This window comes from Hyperoodon ampullatus (genome assembly GCF_949752795.1).
Source record: "Hyperoodon ampullatus genome assembly, chromosome: 10".
In the NCBI taxonomy this organism is placed as follows: Eukaryota; Metazoa; Chordata; class Mammalia; order Artiodactyla; family Ziphiidae; genus Hyperoodon; species Hyperoodon ampullatus.
The window spans coordinates 3,265,439-3,292,134 of record NC_136923.1 but is presented as its reverse complement, the minus strand read 5'-3'; the positions used below and the strand labels follow the sequence as shown (position 1 = coordinate 3,292,134).

Sequence of the window (26,696 nt, the reverse complement as noted above, 5' to 3'; positions counted from 1 at the left end):
AAGTCCAGGGTGCTAAGGGGTGCTAGAACCAGAGTGTCCTGGATTTTCATTAAATTCAGTGTGTGACACCTCGTAAAACTGGACCAGGAAATAAATCACTGCATAGTATAGGGCCCGGCAGATCTTGGGGAGAATGAAAGCGTGTCCAACTGACTGCTCTCATTCGGGTGGAACTGGGGGGCTTATCTGTAAATCGCAGGCTGCCAGGGAGAGACTCAGGCTGGCCCCGCTTACCAGCCTGTGCTCTGGGGGTTCCACCCCATCCCGAATTCTCCCTCCCTTCTCCCCACAGCCTAACCCCAGGGAAGGTAGGATTCGATGTGATTCCCTGTTCCTAACACTGGAGGGCGTGGTCGTTGAACCATTTACCAGATGCAGGAGCTGGCCAAGGAGGGGGGCTGGGACGCGTGGGGAGCCCTGAAGGGCCCTGGCTGGGCCTGCGGTCCTGGGCCTGCTCTCAGCTTCCGTGAGCCTCACGTTTCACGTCTGTGAGACCAAAACATTGCAACTAAGCGGGCGGTCTTCAAATTTCAGTGCCTGCCTTTTATCATAATCACATTGGGATTTTTATAAAATGCAGATGCCCAGGCTTCGTGCAGACCAAGGGCCGGGCCGGGGCCGAGAATCTGCATGTTTCACAGGGACGTTGGCAGTTCTGATGTAGGACATTTCAGGGACAGGTTTCTAGGCAGCACCGACTAGGTCAGCAGCACTTACACGGGGTCTGGCACCCCGCAGAGGTGCTTCGGAGAGTGAGTGTGTGAGGCTCCTGGGTTCCACGCATCAGTTCTGACCTCACGTTCCTTTTCCAGCATCCTGACTTTTTTGGAGTCCACGTACATCCCTCCCTCCTACATCTCAGAGATGGAGAAGGCGGCCAAGCAGGGAGACACAATCTTGGTGTCTGGGATGAAGACGGGGAGCTCCAGGCTGAAGGCACGCATCCAGGAGGCCGTGTACAAGGTGGGTGCAGGGGGGCACCTGCTCTCCGGGGCGAGATCTGGACGACTGGTTCCCTCACGTATTTAGCAGCAGAGAGGAGATGCCCTACCGGGAACGGTGTCTGGTGTGAGCCACGGCTTAGGAACAGGTGGCCGGGGCACCAGAGCCGCCACCTGTGCAGTCACAAGGCATCTTCTCTCCTCAATTTCCAGGGAGGTCCGGGAGCAGTGGGGTTGGCATCAACTAGCTTATCTTCAGTGAGCTCCCCTGTCCTGCTGTAGAGACACATCCGAGCCTTTGGAACTGCCAGGGTCCACCAGCCATTTCACCCTGTGCCCCACCTTGAGCCCTGACACTGGTTACCTGGTCCCACGTGTGGAGGGCTCGGACTCCGACCCCCGCTCCCCCTGTCGTCTGGCCTCACCAGCACCTGCTTCTCCATCAAGGCCCCATTGTGGGAGTGGAGGTGGGTCAGGGGCAGAAAGGGCAGTGAGAAGTGGGTTCAACCAAGGCCTGGTTCCTCCCTGGTTCTTGTGGGCTCAGGTCTGCCCTGCCTGGGCCTCCTTTTGAGCTGCAGACCTGGGGTCTTCCTCTTGTTTGCCTGGTTCCTGGAGCCCAAGCAGGAAGTTTGCGGTACATCTGCTGATTAATTTCTGAAGTGACAGATGAGAATTCACTCTCTTCAGCGGTTTAGCCGTAGTTTGGGAATCCTGGAGGGTTTTGGAAACGTGAGGCAGCCACGTCCGGCGCAGTCCTGCAGCACACCTGGGATTGCAGTTAGTATTTGGGAAGTTTGTCTCCTTGTGTCCTGGGCCCCATGGGGGCACAGGGCTGGGCTGGGACTGGGCCCCCGCTGAGCTGCCAAGGCGGCCTTGTCCTGCCTGTGGAAAGCACCCACCTCAGAGCCTGGCCCAAGGTGGGTGCTCTGTGTGGTTGTTTTTTCTTTTTAATGTATCAAAGATACTACTTATTGGTTTTTTTCTATTGAGGTATAGTTGACATACAACATTATAGTAGTTTCAGGTGTACAATATAATGATTCAATATTTGTACATATTGCAAAATGATCATAATAAGTCTGGTTAACATTTGTTACTATATGTAGTTACAGAGTATATTTTTCGTGTGATGGCAACTTTTAAGATCTATGCCGTTAGCAACTTTCAGATATGCTGTACAGTATTGTTAATTATAGTCCCCATGCTATACAGGACATCCCAGGGCTTATTTATTTTATAACTGGAAGTTGGTACTTTTTGACCCTCTTCACCCATTTTGCCCACCCCCTTTTTGCCAACCACTAATCTGTTCTCTGTGTCTGTGAGCTTGGGTGTTTTGTTGTGTTTTTTAGATTCCACATGTAAGTGAGACCATATGTTATTTGTCTTTCTCTGTCCCTAAGGGGAGGATCTCAGTCAGCACCTAGATCCAGATCCAGACTGGTTAGAAGCCAGACCCTCAGACAACAGCTTTTTTTTTTTTTCTAATTAATTTTTTTTTTTTTTAGATTTTAACTTATTATTTATTTATTTATTTTTGGGCCGTGTCGGGTCTTAGTTGCAGCTCACAGGCTTCTGTCTCGTTGTGGCGTGTGGGTTTTCTATTCTCTAGTTGTGGCGCATGGGTTCCAGAGCACGTGGGCTTTGTACTTTGGGCACACAGGCTCTCTAGTTGAGGCACACGGGCTTAGTTGCCCTGTGGCATGTGGGATCTTAGTTCCCTGAGCAGGGATTGAACCCACATCCCCTGCATTGGAAGGCAGATTCTTTACCACTGGACCACCAGGGAAGTCCCCAGACAACAGCTTTTAAAGGACACACATATGTACAGTCCTCTGGGGTTGCGAGCAGAGCCTCCCTGGCCCCCAGAGCCAGGGGATCTGGAGGTGTCTCCTGGGCGGCAGTCACAAGAATCGGGGCTCCAGACAAGGGTGCAGGCTCCTTTCTGGGAGATGCCATGAGCTGTAGTGAGGCAATGGGGGTACAAAGATAATGTCCCCAGCCTACGTTCCCCGAGAGCCCCTCTGTAAACCCTACACGTGACAACCCTGAAGCCTGCCCTCCAGGCCAAAGCCCCTTTCCTGCAGGTAGGCCTCTTCCACCTAATGGCTGGGGTGTTGTCAGTCAGCTGTGTGTGCAGTGTCGGGGGTCGTAGCCCAAGCACTGTCTCTGATTTACAGTCCTGTGGGGCCCAAGGGCCCCCAGGGCCAGGGGATCCAGGGGCCTCCCCTGGGCGGCAGCCGCAAAACCCAGGGCACCAGGTATAAGAGCTGGGGTCCTAGACACGTATAAGAGCCCCCCTCCTAGAGATGCCAGTGCTCTGGAGTGGGGCAGAGAGAGGGCATGAAGGTATGTCCCCCCCAACCCCCAAGGCCTCAGGAAGGGTTTACTGTCAGCCCTTAGATGTGTGTTTAATTAGAAGCCGCCCCTCAGGTGCAGCCGTGATGATTAGCTAATGGGCCTCTTTCCAGAAAGATCGGGTTTCTCTGCTGTGCCCTGGGGCTGGTAGCTGATTAAGAACTCTTTCTCCATCGGTTCCGGTCCTGTGGGACCCCAGACCCCATGGCTGGGCACCAGAGACAGGCATGGAGACACGTTCTCTGGCAGCAGCTGCCAGAGTCAGGGCACCAGAGCGGGGTATATACTCCTTTCTGTAAGAAACAGGCGCGCTCAAATGAGGAGAGGGGCTGTGACGGTGCCCTCCCCGCCCCCGTCCCTGAGAGCCCTCTGTGGGCCCTTCTGCGCAGGCAGATAAGCCTCTTTCTCAGAAAGCCCGGCGTGTGTCGCTCTGCTGTCTGTGCAGTGCCCTAGGTGTGGTGTCCTGCCAAGAACAGTCTCTCCAATCGTCAGGGTCCTGTGGGACGCAGGAGTACGGCCCCCAGCACCGGCCTTTGGGGCTTTTGTGGGTGGAGCGCCTGGGCCCCTAGTGGCCTCTGTATCCATCACTCCTGGCTCGGTGTACATTGGCAATGACCTCTAAATGGCTGTCTGCTGTACCACAGGGCTCCCCTGGGGTTCTGGGGTGTTCAAAGGTGCTGCCTTGTGTTCTCACCCTAACCTCCCTGTGCCCACGTGAACAGACTGAAAAGTTCTAAAGACGCTTTCTCTTGCTCACACGGACCCCTGCTCCGGGCTCACCTCGCCTCTTCTCTCTTCCTCATGCTAAGAATGTCCGCCCCGCGGAGGTCAGGCTGCTGATTTTGGAGAACATCCTTCTGAACCCAGCTTATGACGTCTACCTCATGGTGGGGACATCCATCCGCTACAAGGTGCAGAAGATCAGGCAAGGAAAGATTACAGGTGGGGACCAGCTCAGCTTGGGACTCATGGCAACGGCGCCCTTTTGTTACCATGGTGAAGTAGGCATAACATAAAATTTACCATTTTAACTTTTTTTGTTTTGTTTTGTTTTGTTTTTTTGTGGTACGCGGGCCTCTCACTGTTGTGGCCTCTCCCATTGTGGAGCACAGGCTCCGGACGCACAGGCTCAGCGGCCACGGCTCACGGGCCCAGCCGCTCCGCGGCACGTGGGATCCATCCGGACCGGGGCACAAACCCGTGTCCCCCACATCGGCAGGCAGACTCTCAACGACTGCGCCACCAGGGAAGCCCCCATTTTAACTATTTTTAAGTGTTCATTTTAGTGACGTTGATTACATTCACATTTTGTGCAACCATCACCACCATCCATCGCCAGAATTTTCTCGTGTTCCCAGACTGGAACCCTGTGCCCATTAAACACTGACTCCCCAACCCCCTTCCCTAGACCCTGACAACCACCCTTGGACTTTCTGTTCCTATGAATCTGACTGTTCTCAGGACCTCGTATAAGTGGAATCATGTAGTATTTGTCCTTTTGTGTCTGGCTTATTTCACTGAACTGAATGTCCTCGAGGTTCAACCGTGTTGTAGCAGGTGTCAGAATCTCCTTCCTTTTCATGGCCAGATAACATTCCATTGTCTGTATAGACCACGTTTTAGACACTCAGCCACTGATGGACACTTGCTTTGCTTCCACCTCTTGGCTGTTGTAAATAGTGCTACTATGAACATAGGTGTACAAATATCTCTTCGAGACCCTGCTTTCCATCTTTTTGGGTTTATATCCCTTTGTTTTAAGAATGTCCGAAGCCATGAGCTTCACGCTGGACTGGGTTTTGCCCGTGGGTCTACCACTGACTGCTGGGCAGCCTTGGCAAGACACCGCTACCTTTTGGGCCTCAGTTTCTCTCTTGGAGCCCTCAAAGCCTTTCTGCCTGTGCTGAGGGCAGAATGAATTAATGGACATGGATTTTTTCTGGAAATTCTAAAGTGCCGTGTACATGTGATGCATTTTCAGTGATGAGTGTTCTTAATGCAGCACCAAGCCTCCTAAGAATTATTATCATTATCATCTTTTTGTTTAGTTTACACACATTTCTTGGTCAGAGCACAGGTCATCTAGTATCTCGGGTACAAGAGTGTTCCATTCTAGGCCCGAGCACTTGGACACATGTCTGGGCAGGTGCTTTCCCCAGGTTGCTGGCTGCTCTGTCTGTAATACAGGGCATCAGTTAAGAAGCGTGTAGATGCTTCAGCATCCGAGCAGCCTGGGCTTGGTCTATAGTTGGGTCTGAAAGTCTGAGGGCAGTGGGTCTGGTCAGTCATTACTGTGTGGCAGGGCGCTGCAGCCCTGGGGAGGCCTCAGAGCCGAGGACAGGCCCCTCCTGCCCCGAGGCCCGGTTCTCTCCCACACGGGGTGCCCTGCTGAAGGACAGTAGACTGGGGGTCCCAAGCGTCTCCGTGTGCCGGGCGTGGAGCGTCCGGCTCTTTAGCACCTGTCAACGTGCAGGCGGGTTGTGTACGAAGCTGGGCTGGGGGTCCTGGCCAGAGCCTGGCGTGCACCACAGACTTTAGGGAAGCAGAGTCTAAAAGCAAAGGGACGGACCTGGGTGTGGCTTTCTGAGACTCTTAAAAGGGGAGATGGCTCAGCAGTGGAGTTCTCAGGACCCTGCCCCTGCGTCCTCAGGGGGAACGCAGTGGAGACAAGTTAAAGGCCAGAGGGCACCCACAGGGGCTTCTCAGAAATACCGTCTCCACCGGAGCACTGTCTCGAACACACTGTGGCCTGATGGAGACAGTCTGGAACATCTGACCATCATGAGAGTTTCCTAGCTGTTGTGCTTTTCACATTATGACCCAACAGCTCTGTGAGGTGGGTTTCATTAATACCCTGTTTTACGGACGAAGAAACCGAGACACAGAATGCCTGATAGTCACCAAGCTGTCGGGTCCTTGGCCTTAATCACTCCTGCAGGGTCGAGTGGTGCTGGGCCCCAGAGGAGCCCAAGAAGGGCTTTCTGTTCTCCCAGGGCAGGGCGGGTGGCCCCTTTGTGAGGGCAGATGAGGGCGGGGAGCTGTGCCCCCACCAGGGAGGTTAGAGGGCATTTAATAAAGAGGGGTTCAGAGCTTACCCTTTGGTGCATGGCCCAGATGGACAGCACATCCCAAGACACCCAGAGAACTTTGGGGTTTGCTCAATGACCTACGGTAGAAGTCAAAGAACGGGGCACATGAAAGATATCCCCAGACAGGAAGTAGTTAAGCTGCCTCTCTTGCATCTGTGTGGTAATGAGATGGAAAACGCCTCCAAAAATAAACACACCTACGTGACGGGTGCCGCAGGGCTGGAGTGGATTCCAGACTGATGCTCTAGGGGAACAGATGGGGGAGGGGCCTGCAAAGGTCCACCAAGAACAAGACATCCGGGTGGAAGCTCACTGTCCATTCGTTTTGATGGGTTGTGTTGTTTTGTTTTTTAATTGAGATACAATTCACATCACTGTCATTTTTAACTGGCTGCTAGACAGGAAAGTCAGGGGATGACATCATGACAGGGAACATGAGTTTTGGCAAGCCCCTGTCTTGCACGGCATCCGCAGAAGGTTCAGAGAGTTACAGGTGAGAGGGCAGTTACCCCAAATTCGTTCTTCATATTTTCTTTCAGTCTTTCTTCCTTAAACATGTAATGTTCCTTCTTGCCTTCCGTATTTTTATTTCCCGACGTCTGCCTGCCTGCCTTTCTCTCGGGCCCGTTTTCGGAGTCCCTACCCTGTACTGCGGGCACTGCTGTGGGGCTGCAGTGGTCAGGGGGCTGCCCGGATTCCTCCCGCCTGGAGTTCTAGCGATGACCTGCAGACACCCCCGCCCGTGGGGCAGGGGAGGGAAGAGAGGGGCCTGGAGGAGGAGTGTCTGTGAGGCCATGGGCAGCGTTCCCAGCACGGAGAAGGGACACAGACTTCTCCCCTTGCTGCTCAGTGCCTGGTGCTGGCGTTGCTGATGTGCCCAGCCCAGTAACCAACCTATTAGACAGAACAAGATGTGGGGAGGACAAGCTGGCTGAGGGAGTCGATGTCTGAAAAGAACTCGGGTGACGGGAATGCTGGAAATTACTGGGATAAATTGTGCTGAGGTTGGAAGAAGGACGGATGTGGGACGGGTTCCTGTGTCCAAGACTCAGCTGGTAAAGGACCCATCGCACCCTGAGCCGTGGCCTCGCAGAGTGAGTGCGTGCTGGGCTGCCTGATGGGCTGGGCTCGGAGGCAGGGCAGTGGGCTGCTTGTCATTCTGGGCTCGGACCCACCGCCCCCGGAGCTCCATGGTCCTCCCCGGACCCTGCATGGGGTGGGAATGGGGGGTTCTGACAGAAGCACATCTGGGGGGTCAGCCAGGGTCGGGAGGGGTCAGAGACCGGGTCTCCTAGGAGAACGTGGGCCTCCTGGCCATGGAAGGGCAGCCTACAGGATGACCCGTCACCCTCAGCGGGTGGTAGCAGGGCTGCGTTGGGGCCCCAGGAGCAGGCTTCCTCTGCCTGTGGACAGACGGGGACCTTTCACATCCGCAAAGGCTTCATTGTTCAGTGCCTCTGAGAAGTAGTGAGGTCTTGCAATACAGGAGGTGTTGAAGGGCTTCCCTGGTGGCGCAGTGGTTGAGAGTCCGCCTGCCTATGCAGGGGACACGGGTTCGTGCCCCGGTCCGGGAGGATCCCACATGCCGCGGAGCGGCTGGGCCCGTGAGCCATGGCCGCTGAGCCTGCGCGTCCAGAGCCTGTGTTCCGCAACGGGAGAGGCCACAACAGTGAGAGACCCGTGTACCGCAAAAAAAAAGAGGTGTTGAAGGGGTCCGCTAGACAAGCCCTCCTCTTCATCACCTTCGGGCTTTGTAAATAGGATTACATCATGTGGTGCAAGATCGTCCAGAGTCGGTCTATTTACTTCCTAAAAGGGCCCTTTTCATTTGCAGAATGTTAAACAAGGGAGGACACTAGTGATTCCTGAAGCAGCGCCGAGTAATGCTGCTCTCTGAGCAGTGGCATTACCTTATTCTTTTATTATGACGTGTATCCTTGATGCACTGCTGCTGAGTTCTGATCACTGGGTACGTCGTCTATAAGAGTCTCAGCCCAGCATGGCTGGGCTTCCCCATTGGAGACCTGGAAGTGGGTTGTGTGGACTGGAAGGGCTTCTCAGTTCCAGCAAGTGTCAGAATCCCCTGCAGGGCCTGTGCAAATACAAAGTGCTGGCTGCCCCCACTACACCCCTCCTCCCCCATCCACCGAGTTTGCTTCAGCAGGTCTGGGATGGGGCCAGTTATTTGCGGTTTCCCAGGTGATGCTGATGGTCCAGGGAACACACTTTGAGAACCCTCTGTTCCAGGGCAAATTCTTGGGGACTCACTGGAACACACAACAGATACCCTAGCACAAGAGGTGGGCAAGTTGCCCCCCTTTCAGAATTCCTGGGAGTTTTGAAGGATGTTCTAGCTGAAACTCCTCCAGGATCTTTGTCCTGGGCGCCTCCCATGGCAGCCCCTGCCTGGGACCCAGTGGTGAGCAGGGAAGCTGTGTGTGGTCCCTGCATCCTGTCCCTCTCTCATGCAAGAGGGCTGGAATGGGGCCACAAACGCAGGCAGAGTGAGTGGGTTATTTGGAAACCCCCAAAGGACCCCTAGGTCCAGTGAGCCCCACCCTGGGCCCCTCGATGCAGAAGCAGAGTTCACTTGCTTCTGTGACGAACAGAAAAGGGTCTGATGTTGGTATCCTGCCAGCAGCTGGCAGTTTGAGTCACAGGCTGTGCTTAATTTTTTTAAAAAAAAGCTGCTCATGGCATCCACAAAAAAGTGATTGCCTCTGAAAATTCATGGAGAGTGTCAGCTTTGTCCACAGGCATGGAGAATAATATTAAAATTTAAAGCACTGAAAAAAATTAAGCAAAAAAAAAAAAAAAAAAATCAAGCAGCTGTACTGACAGCAAGGTCCAGGGACTGGGGTGGGGGAAGGAGGTGACATTGATGTTTAACATCTCCTGTCTTTGCTCTCTCTCCTCTCTTTGTTCTCCTTTGTTTCTGGGTGGCCAGAACTCTCAATGCCCTCCGATCAGTACGAGCTACAGCTTCAGAACAACGTCTGGGGCCCCGAGGGAGACCCGGGCCGGCCCGTGGCAGTCTTGGCCCAGGACACATCGTTGGTCACTGCAGTGCAGCTGGGACAGAGCAGCCTGGTCCTCGGTCACAGGAGTATCCTTTCCCTGGGCAGCGCGCACGCATCTGCGTGCCTTGCACAGGAGATGTGCTGTTTGGAAGTCAAGTCACTTTTCTCCCTGAAAGCTTGGCGAGGCTAAAAATAGCCCCGTTTTCTCTCAAGGTCTGAAAATCAGAAAGGACCAAAATCGTACCCCAGCTGAGTGGAATCGCTCACCTCTGGGGAGACTTGCTGGAGAGGTTTTGAGGTGAGGGGTGGTGGCTGGAGAGGAGCCCCAACCTCGCCTCCGGAACCTTCTCTGGTCTCATCTGAGGGGCCTGGCCGAGGCTGTTTCCACACCAGCGTGTGGGTTGTCATGTGTCCCCAACTTGTTTGCATGCCCTGGGTGGTCTCCAGGGTCCTTGCAGAGGGCCCCCTTTTGGAGTGGAGGAAGTGCCCTGTGGCCGCTGATTCTGGAAACGGCCTGTGCTGTGCGTGACCTCGGGCTGGGACCTTCCCATCCCCTCTTCTCCCCACGTGATGTTGATGATAACGAAGCCGACGCCTGCCAGCTAGTTTATTTGTTCCTTAATTCAGAATCCAGGTATCCGCATGCAGGGCGCTTCCCGGTTACCCAATAGCACCATCTACGTGGTGGAACCCGGGTACCTGGGTGAGTGTGGGCATCCTGGGTCGTTTGTGATTACGGGAGTTAAAAAGTCAAATAAAAGTAACAGCCCCCCAGGAAACGCTTCCCTCTGGCCAGCTCTGCCAGCGGGGAGGCCCGGGACGTCAGTGCCACCCTGCCCTTCCCGGGGCTGCCCCCCCAGCCCTTCCCCTGTCTGTGCACAGAATAAGCGGAGGGTAGACCACGGTCGGCTGGTGGCCAGCTCTGCAGGGAGAGAAACAGGATAGGGTAGAGTGGGGGAGGGCTCTGTCTTCTGGTTTTATACCAGGGCTCTGCCCAGACCTCACCATGGCTATGGACGTTTGGAAGATGCCTTGGCGGAAGAGAGGGGGAGGCTTGAGGCCGAGAGAGGAGGGGAGGAGTCCACAGCCATGGAGGACCCGGACGGGCACAGCCAGGGCCCAGGAGCTGCTGTAGAGACGACCCCTGGAAAGACGTCTGGACACACGTGTTCCCTGGGCCTGAGCCGCCTCTCCCGTTGGGCGCCCTGAGGTGGTTCGGGTGAGAGAGCTGTTGGCTGGGGCCCAGCAGCCCCCTGGTCCTCCTGTTGGCTGCTGAGTGAGACTGCTGTTGGGGGAGACCCACGCTGACGTGTAGTGGCCTCGGGCGGGGTGGCCCTGTGTGTCTTGGGAGCGCCATCTGCTCAGAACCCTTGGTACCTTCCGTCTGCCTGGCACGTGTGGGGCACTGGAGTCCGGAGGAGGGAAGTGGGGGCCTTGTGCTTGGTTTTGCAGGGAGAGACCACTGCAAACAGGTGACAGGACAGTGGTAAAGAGTTAGTAAACGTGAGTGCAGCAGAAGGGCTTCTGGGAGATGGTGCTCGAGGCCGGCGTTTTCTCAGAAGCTGCTCTTGTGCGGGTTCGTCATCCTGGCAGAGGCACAGCTCAGGCGATGGTGTGGAGGTGGGAAGCACGTGGCGTTGCAGGGGTCAGCCAACAGCTGGCGGCATCGTGTGTGGGAACAGAGCTGGAGGCCTGGGAGGGCAGGGCCAGCTCACAGGGAGAGCGCTCAGAGTGTAGACCTACGGTGGATTCAGGGGGTAGACTCTCTGTGGATTCAGAGTATAGATTCACTGTGGATTCAGGGTGTAGGCTCACGGTGGATTCAGGGTGTAGACCTACTGTGCACTCAGAGCGTAGACCTACTGTGGGTTCAGCATGCAGACTCACTGTGGATTCAGAGCATAGATCTACTATAGATTCAGAGCACAGACTCACAATGGACTCAGAGTGTAGACCTACTGTGGGTTCAGAGTGTAGGCTCACTGTGGGTCACAGCCACCGTGGATAGGGTCAAGTTTGAATGGGCCCTGGAGCAGCCGGTGGGGAATGTTTGGTCCTTGTGCATCTGAGGTCAGCTCAGGTTCTGAGGGCTCAGGCCTGACATGGGCATTAGGTCTCACCGTCACGCACAGCTGGTTCCTCCCCGGAGGAGTGCGGAGGAACGGCCTTGGGGCCTCGGCGCTGACCAGGCCTGGTGCCATCCTCTCCCTCAGCCACAGGCCCCTGTGGCCTCAACGCTGAGGCTCTGTGCCTGCCTGTTTTGTAGGGTTCACAGTCCACCCTGGTGGCAGGTGGGTGCTCGAGACCGGCCGCCTGTACGAAATCACTGTTGAAGTGCTTGACAAGTCCGGCAACAAGGTCTACCTGTCGGATGTGAGTCCCCCTCGGGCCTGATGGAGTTGGGGGGTGGGGTGCCTCTCCTGGAGCAGCTGCCCAACGAGCAGCCCCCAAACACAGGGGGCCCTGAGCAGGCAGGCTGAGTTGGGGTGCTTCCTAGTGGTGCGGCTGGGTCCATGGAAGACACTGTCGTGGGACCCCTCGGGCGTCTCAAGAGCCTGTAAGCCTGTGAGTCTGCACCAGGGGCCCCGCTTCCTACAGGGCGTCCTACAGGGCTTCCTGCCCTCCTCATTAGCCCGGGGACCTCACAGCACTGAGAATCCATCCTTCCCTGCCCTGCAGAGCCTCAGGGCCAGGAATACCTGCAACCTGTCCAGAAGGCCCCTTGACTGAGGCCAAGCTCAGTAGCTTCCTGGCTCTGGAAAGAGCATCACAAATGGGCAGGTGGAGAGAAGTCTCGGCCGTGTTTGGTCCTTTGTGAGAAATTCCCAGGATCATGAGAATCTCCAGACCTTCCTTGTGGGGTCTGAGGTTTCAAGGAGGGGGCGAGGTTCCCCTTCAGCCTCTCTGCAGAAGCCACTGCCTTCCTTGCATTACTAGACAAAGGCTCGGTCGATCACCATTTTGGGTGAAATTAGCTCTAAGGGCTTTTGATGTCCTTTTTTTTATTTGGTGGTTTTCTTGTTGGGACCGCAGGGTCTGAGAGCCGACAGTAGCCTTCGGGCTCGCGAGCGCCAGGTCCTCGGGTCACAAGGGGAGGGCAGCCTGGGAGGGGTCAGAGGTCAGAGCACTCAGAGCTCAGATCCAGGGCTTCGTGTAGTTCATCCCCCTGGCCTGGCTGCTGTTTTGGGGCCACACGGCTTCTTTCCTGCGTCCCAACGTCCCTGAGTTGTCCCGGAAGCTCCTCTCACCTTCCTGCCTCACCTTCCAGAACATCCAGATCGAAACCATGCTCCCTGCGGAGTTCTTTGAGGTTCTGGCTTCTTCCCAGAACGGGTCGTACCATCATGTCAGGGCGACAAAGAGGGGCCAGACGGCCATCGAGGCCGCCCTCACCTCCGTGGTGGACCAGGCAAGTTGGCACCTCCCTCGGCCCTCCCCAACCCCCCCCACCCCCGGGACCTTCGCAGATGGAAATGTCAAACCAGGCTGGACATGAACCCGGGGCAGTTGGGACCCCAAGAGTGCACTGCTGTCGTGGGCACCACGGGGTTCCCTCCTGCTCTGGGCTCACAGTGGTGGTGTCTGGGGGTAGGGGGTTTGGCCTTTCCCTGTCCCCTGTCCCTGTGTTGGGCCAGAGCCCCTCTTCCTCTGCCCTTTGCTGGCCCCTGTAGAAGTGAGCCTGCATCTCTGGGGCTGGGGGTAGAATCCCTTGCTGGGAGCAGTGTTGGGCCCGTGTGTCCAGCCGTGCACTGACCAGGACCCATGAGCATCTCTTTGGCTGTTTTGGCTGCTTGGATCCTTCAAAGTTTTTAAATTTCCCCCTGTATTTAAAAGGCCATTCGGTTTCGGTGGGAGCCGATTTTACTGATTGGAAGCTTGGCGCGGGTGTTCTTATCTTCCTACCGCACGCACACCTCTCCCAGACCTGGCAGCGGCAGAAATGGCCTGTGAACCAGGCAGAGATTCCTACCAAAGTGACCACTTCTGTGCTGGGGGTTTTGGGCGAGTTGCTTTCATGCCCCATGACTAGATTTCCCCATCCGTAGAGTGGGGATAAACCACATGCATCCTGTCAGGGGTGCTGTGAGGATGCAGTCAAGCAGCATTTATTTCAGCAGCTGTTGCAGAGCCACCAAAAGCCATCTCCATGGAGATGGAGAAGGCCGCAGGGTACCTGGCATCTTCCTTCCCACTCCCCCACAACTGAAAAATCTACCCTGGAGACCAGTCCCCAGGGAGGGGCGGGGGCCTGCTTGAGTGCTGACCTGGTTGTCATGGTGGCATACGGCACCCTCACCCCCTTGCAGGACGGAGGGGTCCACACGTTGCGGGTGCCTGTGTGGAACCAGCAGGAGGTGGAAATCCATGTCCCCATCACCCTCTATCCAAGCATCTTGACGTTTCCCTGGCAACCAAAGACGGGCGCCTATCAGTACACGATAAAGGTAACCGCGAGACCCCATCTGGGTGCATTCCTTTGGGTGTTTCCATGGGGTTGGGGCTTTACGTCCGTTCTGTTTCTGTTATAATTACCTTCTAGTGGTCAGGAGAGAATTAAAAATCAGAGTCTTTATGCTTTCTGTATTTTCTGAGGTTTCTATCACAGCAGTGTATTTTGGTAATTAGGAAAAAACCTTGAAAAATAGTAAAGAAAGCATGATAAAGAAAGTCCTGAACACGGATTTAACTTCCACATGTGTTTCTTTTTGTAAAAAATTATTGTTTTCTGGAAACAGCGTAAAGATCTTTAGAGAAAAATTTGGAATTCGAGGGGAAGGTGTCTCCAACTCTGTCACATATAAGGTGTTCTTGGTCTTTGATGTTCATGTGCCCACCTGGCGTTAGTGGCGGGGCCTGATGCCCGTCGGGGCTAGAGCCCATGTGGCCTGCCCCGTCCCATCAGTCCTTACTGTCTCATGGCAGTGAGGACAGGTGTCCTGTGTGTGTACTGGGACCCACTGCCTCTTCACTCAGGTGTGTCACCTTCTTGGCCCCTCTAGGGTCCTGGGATGGTGGCCCCTGGTCTGGAAGCCTCTGGGCTGTCCTTGACTTCACGGCAGATGACTCGGAGCGGGCAGGGGTCTATGTCAGGAGGGGGCAGGGAAGCCGAGTCCTGCACCCAGCTCTGGGGCGCGGGTCTTCCCATTCCAGCCTGAGCTCAGGAGGTGCCCCTGGGTCCGGGGGCCACTGTCATGGGCATATGCATACGCTTGTGTCAGCCACAAGGTCCCCAGAATATGAGGACCAGAAAGAGACAGGGTGGGGAGAGCGAGGGGCAGAGGCAGTGCCAGCCAGACGTTGGCTGATGCCACATGTCACCATGTGGTGGCACGATGGCGACTGCGTGTGAGAGAGAGAGGGACCAAGGGACGGGCAGGTGCGCTGACCTGATCATGACTTCCCTCTCCAGGCCCACGGTGGGAGTGGGAACTTCAGCTGGTCTTCCTCGAGCTCTGTGGTTGCCACAGTCACCGTCAAGGGCGTGATGGCCACAGGCAGTGACACTGGCCTCAGTGTGATCCAGGCACATGATGTGCAGAACCCGCTACATTTCGGTGAGATGAAGGTGAGACCTTTGGCCAGGACGGCCGCGGGGAGGCTCGGGTGGTGGGCTGCAGCCACCGTCTTAACCAGCCTGAGGCTTAATTCAGAAACACCCTTTTGCCCTCGGTCTTGCACTTGGCTTTGGTGGTGGTGGTGAGAGCATCTAGTGTCAGGTCCAGCCCTGCCCCTGAGCTCACGGCCAATTCAGGGAGATGGTCGTCCCATCCCACACCAGGCAGGGATGGAAACAGCCGGGTTTCTGGAAGGGAGACCAGAGGACACAGAGACACGAGGTATTCAAAGGAGTCATTCTTGAAGATTCCCCCAACCTGAAAGCTATGAATCTCCCAAGTTGGAAGGGCCACTGGGCGTGGGTTGTAAATTCACAGTGAAGGGAAAGCCCCCAGACTCCAAGAGACTGGCCCCATTCCTTTCCTCTGACTCCGGTTCAGGTCCAAGTCGGGAGTCCCTGCACGGGGACCCTACACCTTGTGTTCGTCCCAAGTGACGTGGGACCGACTCAGCAAAGGCCGAAGGTGGGAGTGGCCACCTGCAGCCGAGCGTCTGCCAGCCCCACCTGGTGGCCTCCGGACCCCAACTCTTTCCTGAACGCCTGACCCTGATCTCAGCCTGTTTTATTACCTCATTTAGGGCTGAAATGAAAGCTCCATATGTAGTGCGTCCATCCCCAACCTTCTCCTACACTGTTTGGGACATTGACGTACACATTTTTCTCCTCTTTTTATTTCGATCCACACACACCTACCTAAAGGTCCATCTAACTCGTGTAAGGAGGGTTGTAACTGAGACCCCTTAACTGCAGCACAACTGTCAAGTATTTGGATAATCTGTGACCAGGTCGCCCCCTCCCTTACCCCCAAGCTTCTTTATCGTAGTAAATGTGCCCCTCTCACCTGGCTGCTCAGCCCAGAGCCTGAGGACAGTTCCTGAGCGTGTGTAGTGGTCAGAACCTGGCTTCCAGGGCCGCCTGCCTGGTCCAGACACCACCGTGCTCCAGCCGGGCAGGCTCTTAACCTCCCGTGCCAGGTTCCTCATCAAGCAGACAGGTTGATAATAGAACCTTCTTAACAAGGAGGCTGAGAGGATGGGATGAGTTCATTCTGTTCTTGGAACAGAGCCTGGCGTGTGAGAAGTTTTGTGTGGTGTAAGTATTAGTGTTGTTGCTGGTGATGCCTCTCTCACCCTGCACACTCACCTTCTTTATGTCCCTCCAACGCGCTGAGCCGTATGTGCCTCAGGACCTTTGCGCAGCCCGTCTCATCTTCCCAGACCTTTGTCTGGCTGCCTCTGACATGGCTCCCAGGTCTGAGCTTCTACAGCACCTTCCCAGGGAGGCCTTCCCTGACGGCTCTGTCCTGAAGGTCTCCCCGCCCCCAGTACACACCATCGTGTCCCCCAAGCTCAGGCTTCTCACCGATGGGTCCTCAGTGCTCCTACACAGGGTATCAGGAAAGCTGAGCAGCGGCTGTTCCTCCTGTGAGGAACGTGCCGACCGTGCGCGCCCCTGTCCTCCAGGTGTACGTGATCGAGCCCAGCGGCATGGCGTTCGCCCCGTGCCCAGTGGAGGCCAGCATGGGCCAGAGCCTGGAGCTGCCCCTGAGGATCCACGGCCTCATGCCCGGTGGGGCTGACGAGGTGGTCACGCTGAGCGACTGCTCCCACTTCGACTTGGCGGTGGAGATGGAGAACCGGGGTGTGTTCCAGCTGCTCCCAGGTAAAGCAGCACTGTGAGCGGCCGCCGGACGGCAGGGTCGGGGCCGATGGCCTGGGTTCTCAGCGTGGGCTGCCCGATATTCCTAATTCAGGGGCTGAACCAGCAGCAGGGTCATAGCCTGAGAAATGGCATTTGTCCCCTTGTCCAGCATCAGCAGTGGTCCGGTCTGGATCTTACTGCCACGTGATTGCATGTCACTTGGCTTTCTGAGCCTCAGTTTCCACATCTCTAAAATGGGTGTCATCCGAAGTAGAGGCTCATGTCACCCTGCTCGTTGCAGTGCCTGGAATGTGACAGGTGCTCAGAATACACTGTCAGTAGGGGTTCTGACGGGTTACAGAATTATAACACCTTAGTGACTGCACGGTCCATCCCTCCAGGGCCATCGAAGCGAGGCACCCACTGCAGGGCCAGGCAGTGATATTGGTGTTGATGGTGGCAGCTATGCTCAGCCACCGTCTTATGGGGTGTCAACCCTGCTGGGCGTGGCATGTGCACTTGGCATGTGCGACCTCACCAGGCGTCACAGCCACCGTGGGAGGAGGGGCTGTGGTTGGGTCACATGTCAGTCGAAGAGACTGAGGCTGCGTCGCGCTGCCCAAGGTCCCATGAGGTTCCTGGGCCATGAGGGATATGGAGCTGGGTGTGTCTGACACTGACCCTGGAGTCTTAGTCCCCTGGGAAGCAGGGCCTCCCAGGGGAGTCAACCCAGGGAGTGCCCTCCGATTGCAGATGACGAAAACCAAGGACTGGCAGGGCTCTGGACAGGGTTAGAGTGGGCGGGGAGAAGCGTTCGCGGGCACGCCCGTGGGATGTGTGTGTACACAGTGGCGTGGCGTGGCGGAACCTGTGGAATCTGGAATCACGGGGGGCTTCGGGGGGCGTGGACCTCAGGGGCCAGAAGTGGGGCCACCGCTGGTTTCGGAGCAGAGCAGTGACCACGTGGTGTGGCAGAGTTCAGGAGGCTGACGGCAGAGGGGTTCGCAGGCTCGCCTGTGGGGCCGAGCGGCTTTCCACGCCGCCACCGTGGGTGTCGGCACTCACGGAGCCATTTGAGCGTGAAGCTGTCGGACGACACAGAACGTCCCTGGACATCATCGCATTCACATCCTTCCCTGGAGGTGCTGCTGCATCCTCTCTGACTGTCCAGGAGAAACCGGGCTTTAAGGACTGTGTCCACAGTGACGCCACCATTTAGGGTGGAAGCAAACGTCAGTGTGGGGAGAGGCCCACCAATGGCAGGAGATGCCCCTGGAGGGGCGTCCACAGGCTGCAGCCAGGAGGTCCCAGGAATAAAGGATAGTGGACGGGGTTTGGGTTCCACAGTCCCAGATCCCAGCTCTGCCTTTGTCAGAATTCCTGGCGTGCCTGCTCCAGATGTGTGTGTTTCTCCTGTGTATTTGACCTTAAGAGAAAAAGAACCCTAAAGAAATACTGACCTGCAGATAATTATGTGTGCGCGAAAGCGTTTAGGATGAAGTGTACTGATGCCTGCGGCTCATTCTTTGGTTTTTTCTTTAAGATTTTTTTGATGTGGACCATTTTTTAAAGTCTTTATTCAATTTGTTACAATATTGCTTCTGTTTTATGTTTTGGTTTTTTGCCCATGTGGCACGTGAGATCTTAGCTCCCCGACCAAGGATCGAACCCGCACCCCCTGAATTGGAAGGCGAAGTCTCAACCACTGGACTGCCAGGGAAGTCCCACGGCTCACTTTTCGAGGCGTAAGAAAGTGGGATGGACTGATGGATGGGAAGGTGGTGGATAGATATGCAGCAGAGAAACAGAGACAAATGTTAGCTGCAGAATCTAGGGGACAGGCTTGTGGAGCTTCACAGCATGATTTCTTTCTAAATGTTTGGAAAGAAAACTATAAAATTCCACCAGAATGCCATTTTTTAAACAGGTGGAAAATACCAAGTATTGGCAGGGATATAGTGCAGCTGTGAGTAGCAGTGTGACTCGACACAGCCATTTGGGGAAGGAGAGTTGGCAAAAGTGACAAAAGCTGAACATAGGTGCTAAGGACCCGAGGTGAAATCCTGCACTCCTTGGGACACACCCGACAAAAATGCTGAAATATGCCCCCCAAAGAAACGCCACACGTGCTCAGAATAGCACGATGTATCCCTCATGGCCCCACGTGGCCCCAGGAGTGTCGCCAGGCTCCTGGCTCCGCGTCCTCTTGCTCTGCATTTAAATGCAGGGAGTGCGGTCTGCCCTTCCTCGGCCGTCCAAAAGGGATCATGCTGGGCTCACTTTGCTGTGACGCTTCTTGCCCGGCAGCCTGAAACGTAGATGCTTTCTGATAAAGTTCGAGAATCTCCCAGCCACCCGCTGCCGGTTCTGGCTGCCAGAGGGCGAGGCTGGGGTCCCAGCGTCAGGGTGCCCAGGAGGGTCCCGCCCTGGGGGCGCGTGGCTTTCTCTGAGGCTCCAGTGTGGCAGCTGGTGCTGTGGGTGGAGGGGAGGCCCCGGGCCCCGCCGCAGGGCTGGGCTGGAGGTGGTGGTCCTCGCCTCCAGGCTGGCTGGGGGACTGGCGGGCTCTCTGGCCTCTGCCCTGACTCCTGGTCCTCCTCAGGCCACCCACTTTGTTCCCGTACAGCCGCATGGGGACGCAAGGCTCCTCTGCCCGTGAACTCACGCTGGGGCCCAAGTCTGCAGCTGTTGTGTCCATCTCATCCTCAGACAGGAGGTATCCTGGCTCAGGTCCCAGTCTCGATCCCCTCCTGGTGGCCATGCTGCAGGGCGGAAACCAGCTGCCCATGTGCCCCGGGTCTCCGTCTGTCCTGCGGCTGTGGTCCTGTAAATGGTCCAACAGGCCTCCTCCGGTCAGTGACCTCGGATAACTTTATGATGTTGGGTGATTTAAAACCTTCATGCTGTGGACTTCATGGAAAAGTGCCTGGAGGCTGGAGGAGCTCTGCTGAGTTTCCTTAACGACCCTGATGGCCATCTGGGCCAATGTCACCTTGGCGAAGTTACCTCGGCGAGTGGTCCTGAGGAGCCTGGAACAGTCCATACGAGCCTCCTTGTCAGCAGGGAGGCCTCAGTGAGCCCCTGCACTAACTATACTGACAATGCTAGCAATGCTAACTAGTACTAACTAGTGATACTAACAAAGCTATGCTTACTAACTATGGTAATAAATAGTAATTACACTAACTATGCTAGCTATACCAACAATTCTAACTATACTAAAATACTAAGAAAAAAAATTTAAGATAAAATGAGAAAAAGAACAAAGAAAATTTTTAAAAAAGAAAATAAAGAAAAATAAAAGAGTAGAGGAAAAATGAAAAAAATAAACAAAATGGGGGGGTGAGTGGAACAAGCCAACTCTGGGTCCAAGGCCATCAGGTCACCAAAGGCAGCTTCCTGGACTATAAGGACCAAAAACCTGGGTCTATCAGGGACGTCTATAGGTTTTCTGTAAATACATTACAGTGGCACCTTATGAGGTCAGAGCAAGAAACGGACCCGTCACAGATGGAGATAAACTACAGTGGTTTTCTCACTGATTGGTCTCAAGACCCCTTTACTCTTAAAATAAAAGGACGTAAAGAGCTTTTTGTTTATGTGGGTTATTAGAGATTGATATATACTTTATTCGAAATTAAAACTAGAATAATTCAGTGCCTTTTCATTTCTAGTTTGAAAATGTGTAATAATTTTGGCTTTTAAAGACCTTATAATGTCAACACTTGAAATGTTGAATTCCTTTTCCTTAAACTCTGGTCTCAAAATAATACTACAACTCAACTGACATCATGACACTATAGGAAAATGCTCTGTTGCATAAGACATGATAAGTATCTTTATTATTTTTGTTATTCTGTCGAATACATAGCATTTGAAAACCTGGGATGTTTAGAGGTGATTCCAGACTTCCCCTTGTGGAGCTCACAATCCAACTAACCCACACAGAGGAAACAATTAGAATAGAATTTAAATAGGAATTCATTGGCCCCAAATTTTCCTTTGTGCTATGTATTTTTTTGAAAAAGCCTTACTGGCACAAGGATAGAGGCAAGAAAATAACAGGAGGAATATTTAGCCTCTTTGGGAGTTAAAGGAAGCTACTATTAAAGGGCTTTTAAAACAACACAAAGACACCTACTTACCTACAAAGAATTGATGTTCTAATTACAAATGATTATTACCTATTCCAGCGGCTAACCAAGCAGTCCAATAAGATAAAGTGAACCATTTTGCGGAAAATGGTCCGGAAAATACTGGAGTCTGGAAACAATTGATCTAGGGATTAAAAGAGGAAAACACAAATGCCTTCTGTTTGCCTAGCTCTCTGGGATGATTCCTATAACAAGTAACTCAGCAAGGACCGCTTGGCTTGAGCAAAGCTAGACCTGGAATCCAGGTGTTCTCTGTGTGGTCCTTCCTGCTACACCTGTGGGCCATCCCTGTGCAATTAAAGAGCGATACTTCACACACACACAAAAAAGGGGAATGCATTTACTATCAATTCGAAGAACTGTTGGCTCCAGGAAGTAATGCATATGAAGAAACTGCATGGAAGATGAGTAGAGACCTGGCCTGGGTGTGAAGGTACATTGTTAGCATCTGTAGAGCTGAGAGGAAGTTAGTTTTCATCTGATTTTCTCCAGTAAGATCAGGAGATTTCTCATTAGAAACCTTGGAGTCAAGTGTGGGCTTGATGTATTCGAAGTGTTGAAGGAAAAAAGCTGTCAACCAAGAATCCTATATCTGACAAAACTGTCCTTCAAAACTGAGGGAGAAATTTAGGCTTTCCCAGATCAACCAAAGCTGAGCAACCTTTACCACCAGACCTGGCTGCAGCAAGGGGCATCCTTCAGGTTGAAATGAAGGACAAAGCCCCATGAAGAAATTAAGTAAATACACAGATGATTAGAAAAGCTGGTGCTACTGTAACTTCAGTTGGTAGCTCCACTTTTTGTTTTCTACTTGATTTAAGAGACTAATGTATTTTTAAAAAACAGTCTGTTTTTGGACACACGATGCATAAAGGTGTAATTCTGTGACATCAGTAACTGAAAGGGGGTGGGGTCAGAGCTGTACAGGAGCAGAGTTTTTATATGTTATTGAAGTTAAGCTGGTGTAAATTGGCATTAGACCATTATAACTTCAGGATGTTAAATGTAGTCCTATGGTAACCAGAAAGAAAATAGCCATAGAATATACACAATAGGCAATGAGAAGGGCAGTAAAATGATTCACTACAAAAAATCAGCTAAGAGCAAAAGAAGATGGCCATGCAGGAAATGAGGGACAAAAGAGCCAAAAGGCATACAGAAAACAAACACCAGAGTAAAAGAAATGTCTTTAGTAATTATTTTAACTGTAAATGGATTAAATTCTCCGAACAAAAGGCAGATTAGTAGAATGGATAAAAATGTATGATCCCGCCATGCTATCTATAAGAGACTCATTTTAGTCCCAAAGACACAAAAAAGTTGGGACTTCCCTGGTGGTGCAGTGGTTAAGAATCTGCCTGCCAGTGCCGGGGACACGGGTTCCAGTCCTGGTCCGGGAAGATCCCACACGCCGCGGAGCAACTAAGCCTGTGTGCCACAACTAGTGAGCCTGTGCTCTACAGCTCGCGAGCCACAACTACTGAAGCCTGTGTGCCTAGAGCCTGTGCTCCTCAACAAGAGAAACCACCGCAGTGAGAAGCTTGCGCACTGCAACGAAGAGTAGCCCTGCTCGCCACAACTAGAGGAACCCCGCGCACAGCAACAAACGCCCAATGCAGCCAAAAATAAAAAATAAATTTAAAAAAAGACACAAAATTTGAACATGAAAGGATTGAAAAAGACAGTCCATGCCATGCAAACAGTAACCGTAAGAGAGCATGGTGGTTATACTAACATCACACAAATAGACTTTAAATCAGAAATTGTTACAAGAGACAAAGAAAACACTGTATATTCAGTACAGCTGGAAAATAAAACTGTAAACATTTTCACCCCTAATGACAGATCATCAAGATATATGAAGCAAAAATGGGCATAGCTGAGGGAGAGATAGTCGGTTCTACATAAGAGTTGGAGCCTTCAATACCCCAGTCTCAGGGGTGGATAGAACAACCACAGAGGACAAGTGAGGAAGTAGAGGACTTGAACAACACAGTGAACCAACCAGATCTAAGACACACATGACCCTACCCACCAACACAACACACAAGTGCACGTGGGGCCTTCTCCAGGACAGAGCACGTGTGAGAGTACAACTTACGTCTTAGCAGATTTTCAAAGATAGATGTCATACAAGGTATCTTCTCCAACCACAATGGGAGGACGTTAGAAATCAGTAACAGAGGAAAAGTGGGAAATAAATTTGTGGAAATTACACAACACACTCAAAAGAACCTTGTACCAAAGAATAAATCACAAGGGAAAGGAGAAAATACTTAGAGATGAAGGCAAATGAAACAGGACATACCAAACTTAGCAGTGCTAAGAGGGTAATTTATAGTTATAAATGCTTACACTAAAAAACAAGATCACAGATCAATAACCTAACTTTATACAACTTGGGGAACTAAAAAATAAGAACAAATTAAACCCAAAGCTAGCAGAAGGAAGCTGACAATAAAGATTAGAGCAGAGATAAAATAGAGAATAGGAAAGCAATAGAGAAAATCAACAAAACCCAAAGTAGGTGCTTTGGAAAGATTAGCAAAGTTGGCAGACTGTTAGCTAGACTGACTAAGAAAAAAAGGGAGACAAATTATTAAAATAGAAGTGAACACGGAGACGTTATCACTGACTGTGGAGAAATAGAAAGGATTATGAGCAATTGTACCCTAACGAATTGGATAACCTGGATAAAACGACAAATTCCTAGAAATACAAAACCTGCCTAGATCGAGTCACAAATAGAAAATCTGGATAGACTCATTACTAGCAAGGTAACTGGATCAGTAATCAAAAGCTTCCTGATAAAGAAAATCCTTGGACCTGATGGCTTCACAGGTGAATTAAAGAACTAACACTTATCCTTCTTCTAAAAAATTAGAGGGAACGCTTCCTAACTCGTTCTGTGAAGCTAGCGTTATCCTGATACCAAAGCCAGACAAAGATACTACAAGAAAAGTACAGACCAATATCCCTTATGCACATGGATGGACAAATTCTCAACAAAATACTAGCAAACTGCATTCAGCAGCGTATTTAAAGGATTAAACACCATGTACAGGTGGTATTTATTCCTGGAATGCATTCTTTCAGTAGTCTAAAACTGATGTGATACACCACATTAACAGAATGTAGGAAGAAAACTGCATGATTATCTCAATTGATGCAGAAAAATCAGTTGACCAATCTCAAAACATTTTTATGGTAAAATCATCCTACAAACTGGGAATAGAAGGAAACTACATGAACATAATAAAAGCCATATAAGAAAAACCCACAGCTAACATCATGCTCCACGGTGAATGGCTGAAAGCTTTTATTTACCCTAAGATCAGGAACAAGACAAGGTTGCCTGCTATCACCACTTCAACATAATACTGGAAGTCTAGCCAGAGCTATTAAGCAAGAAAAGGAAATGAAAGACCCAAAATTGGAAAGGAAGATGTAAACTTATCTGTTTGCAAATAACATGATCTTATATGTGAAAACCCTCAAGATTCCACCAAAAAAACTCTTAGGTGTAAAATGAATTCAGAAAAATAGCATTCATATGGAATCTCAAAGGATCCGGAATAGCAAAAACAATGCTGAAAAAAGAACAAACTTGGAGATCTCACTCTTCCCATTTTCAGGACTTAATACAAGTTACAGTAATCAAAACAGAGTGGCATTTGCACAGACTTACAGTCCGATGGAATAGAATAGAGAGCCCAGAAAATACTCCGTGTGATACTATAATGACAGATATATGTCCTCACACATTTGTGAAAACCCACAGTATGCACACCACCAAGAGGGAGCCCTAATATGAACTGTGGACTTCCGGTGACTGGTGTGTCAGTGTAGGAGCGTCAGTCGTAACAAGTGTACCACTTTGGGAGAAGATGTTGATAATGGGGGAGGCTGTGTATATATGAGGGTAGGGAGTACGTAGGACATCTCTATGCCTTTCTCTTAATTTTTCTGTGAACCGAAAACTGCTCTAAAAAAGTCTTAAAAATAAAAGGCAACCTATGGAATGGAGAAAATATTTGCAAATCATATGTCTGATATGGGGTTCATACCTAGAAAATATGGGACTTCCTTGGTGGCTCAGTGGTTAACAATCTGCCTGCGAATGCAGGGAACATGGGTTCGATCCCTGGTCTGGGAAGATCCCACATGCCATGGAGCAGCTAAGCCCATGCGTCACAACTCCTGAGCCTGCAGTCTAGAGCCCACGAGCCACAACTCCTGAGCCCGTGTTCCACAACTACTGAAGCCCAGGCATCTAGAGCTGGTGCTTCGCAACAAGAGAAGCCACCGCAAGAAGCCCGCACACCACAACGAAGAGTAGCCCCCACTCGCCGCAACTAGAGAAAGCCCGTGCTCAGCAACGAAGACCCAATGCAGCCATAAATAAATAAATAAATCGATTTATAGAATATATAAAGAACTCCTACAAGTTGACAATAATAAAACAAATAACCTAATGAAAAAAATGGATGAAGGACTTGAATAGACATTGCTCTAAAGATGATATACAAATGGCCAACCAGTATATGAAAAGATCATCTCTAATCATGATATAAATTCAGCATCTCTAATCATGATATAAATTCAGATTAACACCACAGTGAGATACCACCTAAACCCCTTTAGGATGGCTCCTACCAAAAAGACAGAAAAAAAAACAAGTGTTGGTGAGGATGTGGAGATATTAAAACCCTTGTGCTCTGTTGGTGGGAATGTAAAATGGTGCAGTCACTGTAGAAAACAGTATGGAGGGTCATAAAAAAATTAAACATGGGGGACTTCCCTGGTGGTCCAGTGATAAAGAATCCGCCTTCCAACACAGGCAACGCGAGTTCGATCCCTGGTCGGGGAACTAAGATCCCACATGCCCTGGGGCAACTAAGCCTGCGTGCAATGACTACTGAGCTTGCGGGCCTCTATGAGAGAGCGCGCATGCCACAAACTACAGAGCCCATGTGCCCTGGAGCCTGGTGCCACAACTAGAGAGAGAAAACCCACGTGCCACAACTAGAGAGAAGCCTGCATGCCGCAATGAAAGATCCCACGTGCCTCAACGAAGATCCCGTGTGCCAAAACTAAGACCTGATGCAGCCAAGAAAATAAAGAAAAAAACAGTAAACATGGAACCACTATATGATCCAGCAATCCCATTTCTGGGCATATACCCAAAATAATTGCAAGCAGAATCTTGATGAAATACTTGTATGTCCATGTTTATAGCAGCATTAATTCATATAGACAGAGAGTTGAATGGTGGTTGCCAGGGGCTGGAGGGGGTGAGGGATGGGAAGTTATATTTAATGGGTTCAGAGTTTCAGTTTTGCGAGATGAGGAGTGGTCTAGAGATGGGTGGTGGTTCACAACAGTGTGAATGTACCTAATGCCACTGAACTGGAAACGTTGTTGTTACCATGGTAAAAGTTTATGTTAATGTGTATTTTACCAGATTTTTTTTGTGTGTGTGGTACGCGGGCCTCTCACTGTTGTGGCCTCTCCCGTTGCGGAGCACAGGCTCTGGACGCGCAGGCTCAGCGGCCATGGCTCACAGGCCCAGCCGCTCCATGGCATGTGGGATCTTCCTGGACCGGGGCACAAACCTGTGTCCCTTGCATCGGCAGGTGGACTCTCAACCACTGCGCCACCAGGGAAGCCCCAGAATTTTTTTTAATTAATAAAAGATGGAAAATATTTACCAAGGATTGGCAGGGATGATTCACAGCCACTAGAGGCAGCGTAAGTCCATCAGCCATTTTGGGAAAGGTAATTGGCGATAATGAGGGAAGCTGAGCACACACTCCTATTATCTGCACTCCCACTCCTCGGGGTGCACCCCTCCGAAGAGGTGAATACGTCCGCAAAGA

The 26,696-nt window shown here is 51.9% G+C and overlaps 1 protein-coding gene across 1 annotated transcript in view; it reads left to right on the top strand.

Annotated features, from left to right (window-relative positions):
* NUP210 (nucleoporin 210) overlaps positions 1-26,696 on the top strand; it is a gene marked incomplete at its 3' end in the record, with an annotated part of 100,243 nt that overhangs the window by 22,383 nt on the left and 51,164 nt on the right. Inside the window, exons 5-13 of the mRNA XM_079713598.1 lie at positions 813-963; positions 4,109-4,241; positions 9,336-9,494; positions 10,043-10,111; positions 11,675-11,781; positions 12,677-12,817; positions 13,716-13,853; positions 14,819-14,974; positions 16,489-16,687. Of these exons, the coding sequence (XP_079569724.1) occupies positions 813-963; positions 4,109-4,241; positions 9,336-9,494; positions 10,043-10,111; positions 11,675-11,781; positions 12,677-12,817; positions 13,716-13,853; positions 14,819-14,974; positions 16,489-16,687 (1,253 nt within the window). The remainder of the gene's footprint in view (positions 1-812; positions 964-4,108; positions 4,242-9,335; positions 9,495-10,042; positions 10,112-11,674; positions 11,782-12,676; positions 12,818-13,715; positions 13,854-14,818; positions 14,975-16,488; positions 16,688-26,696) is intronic.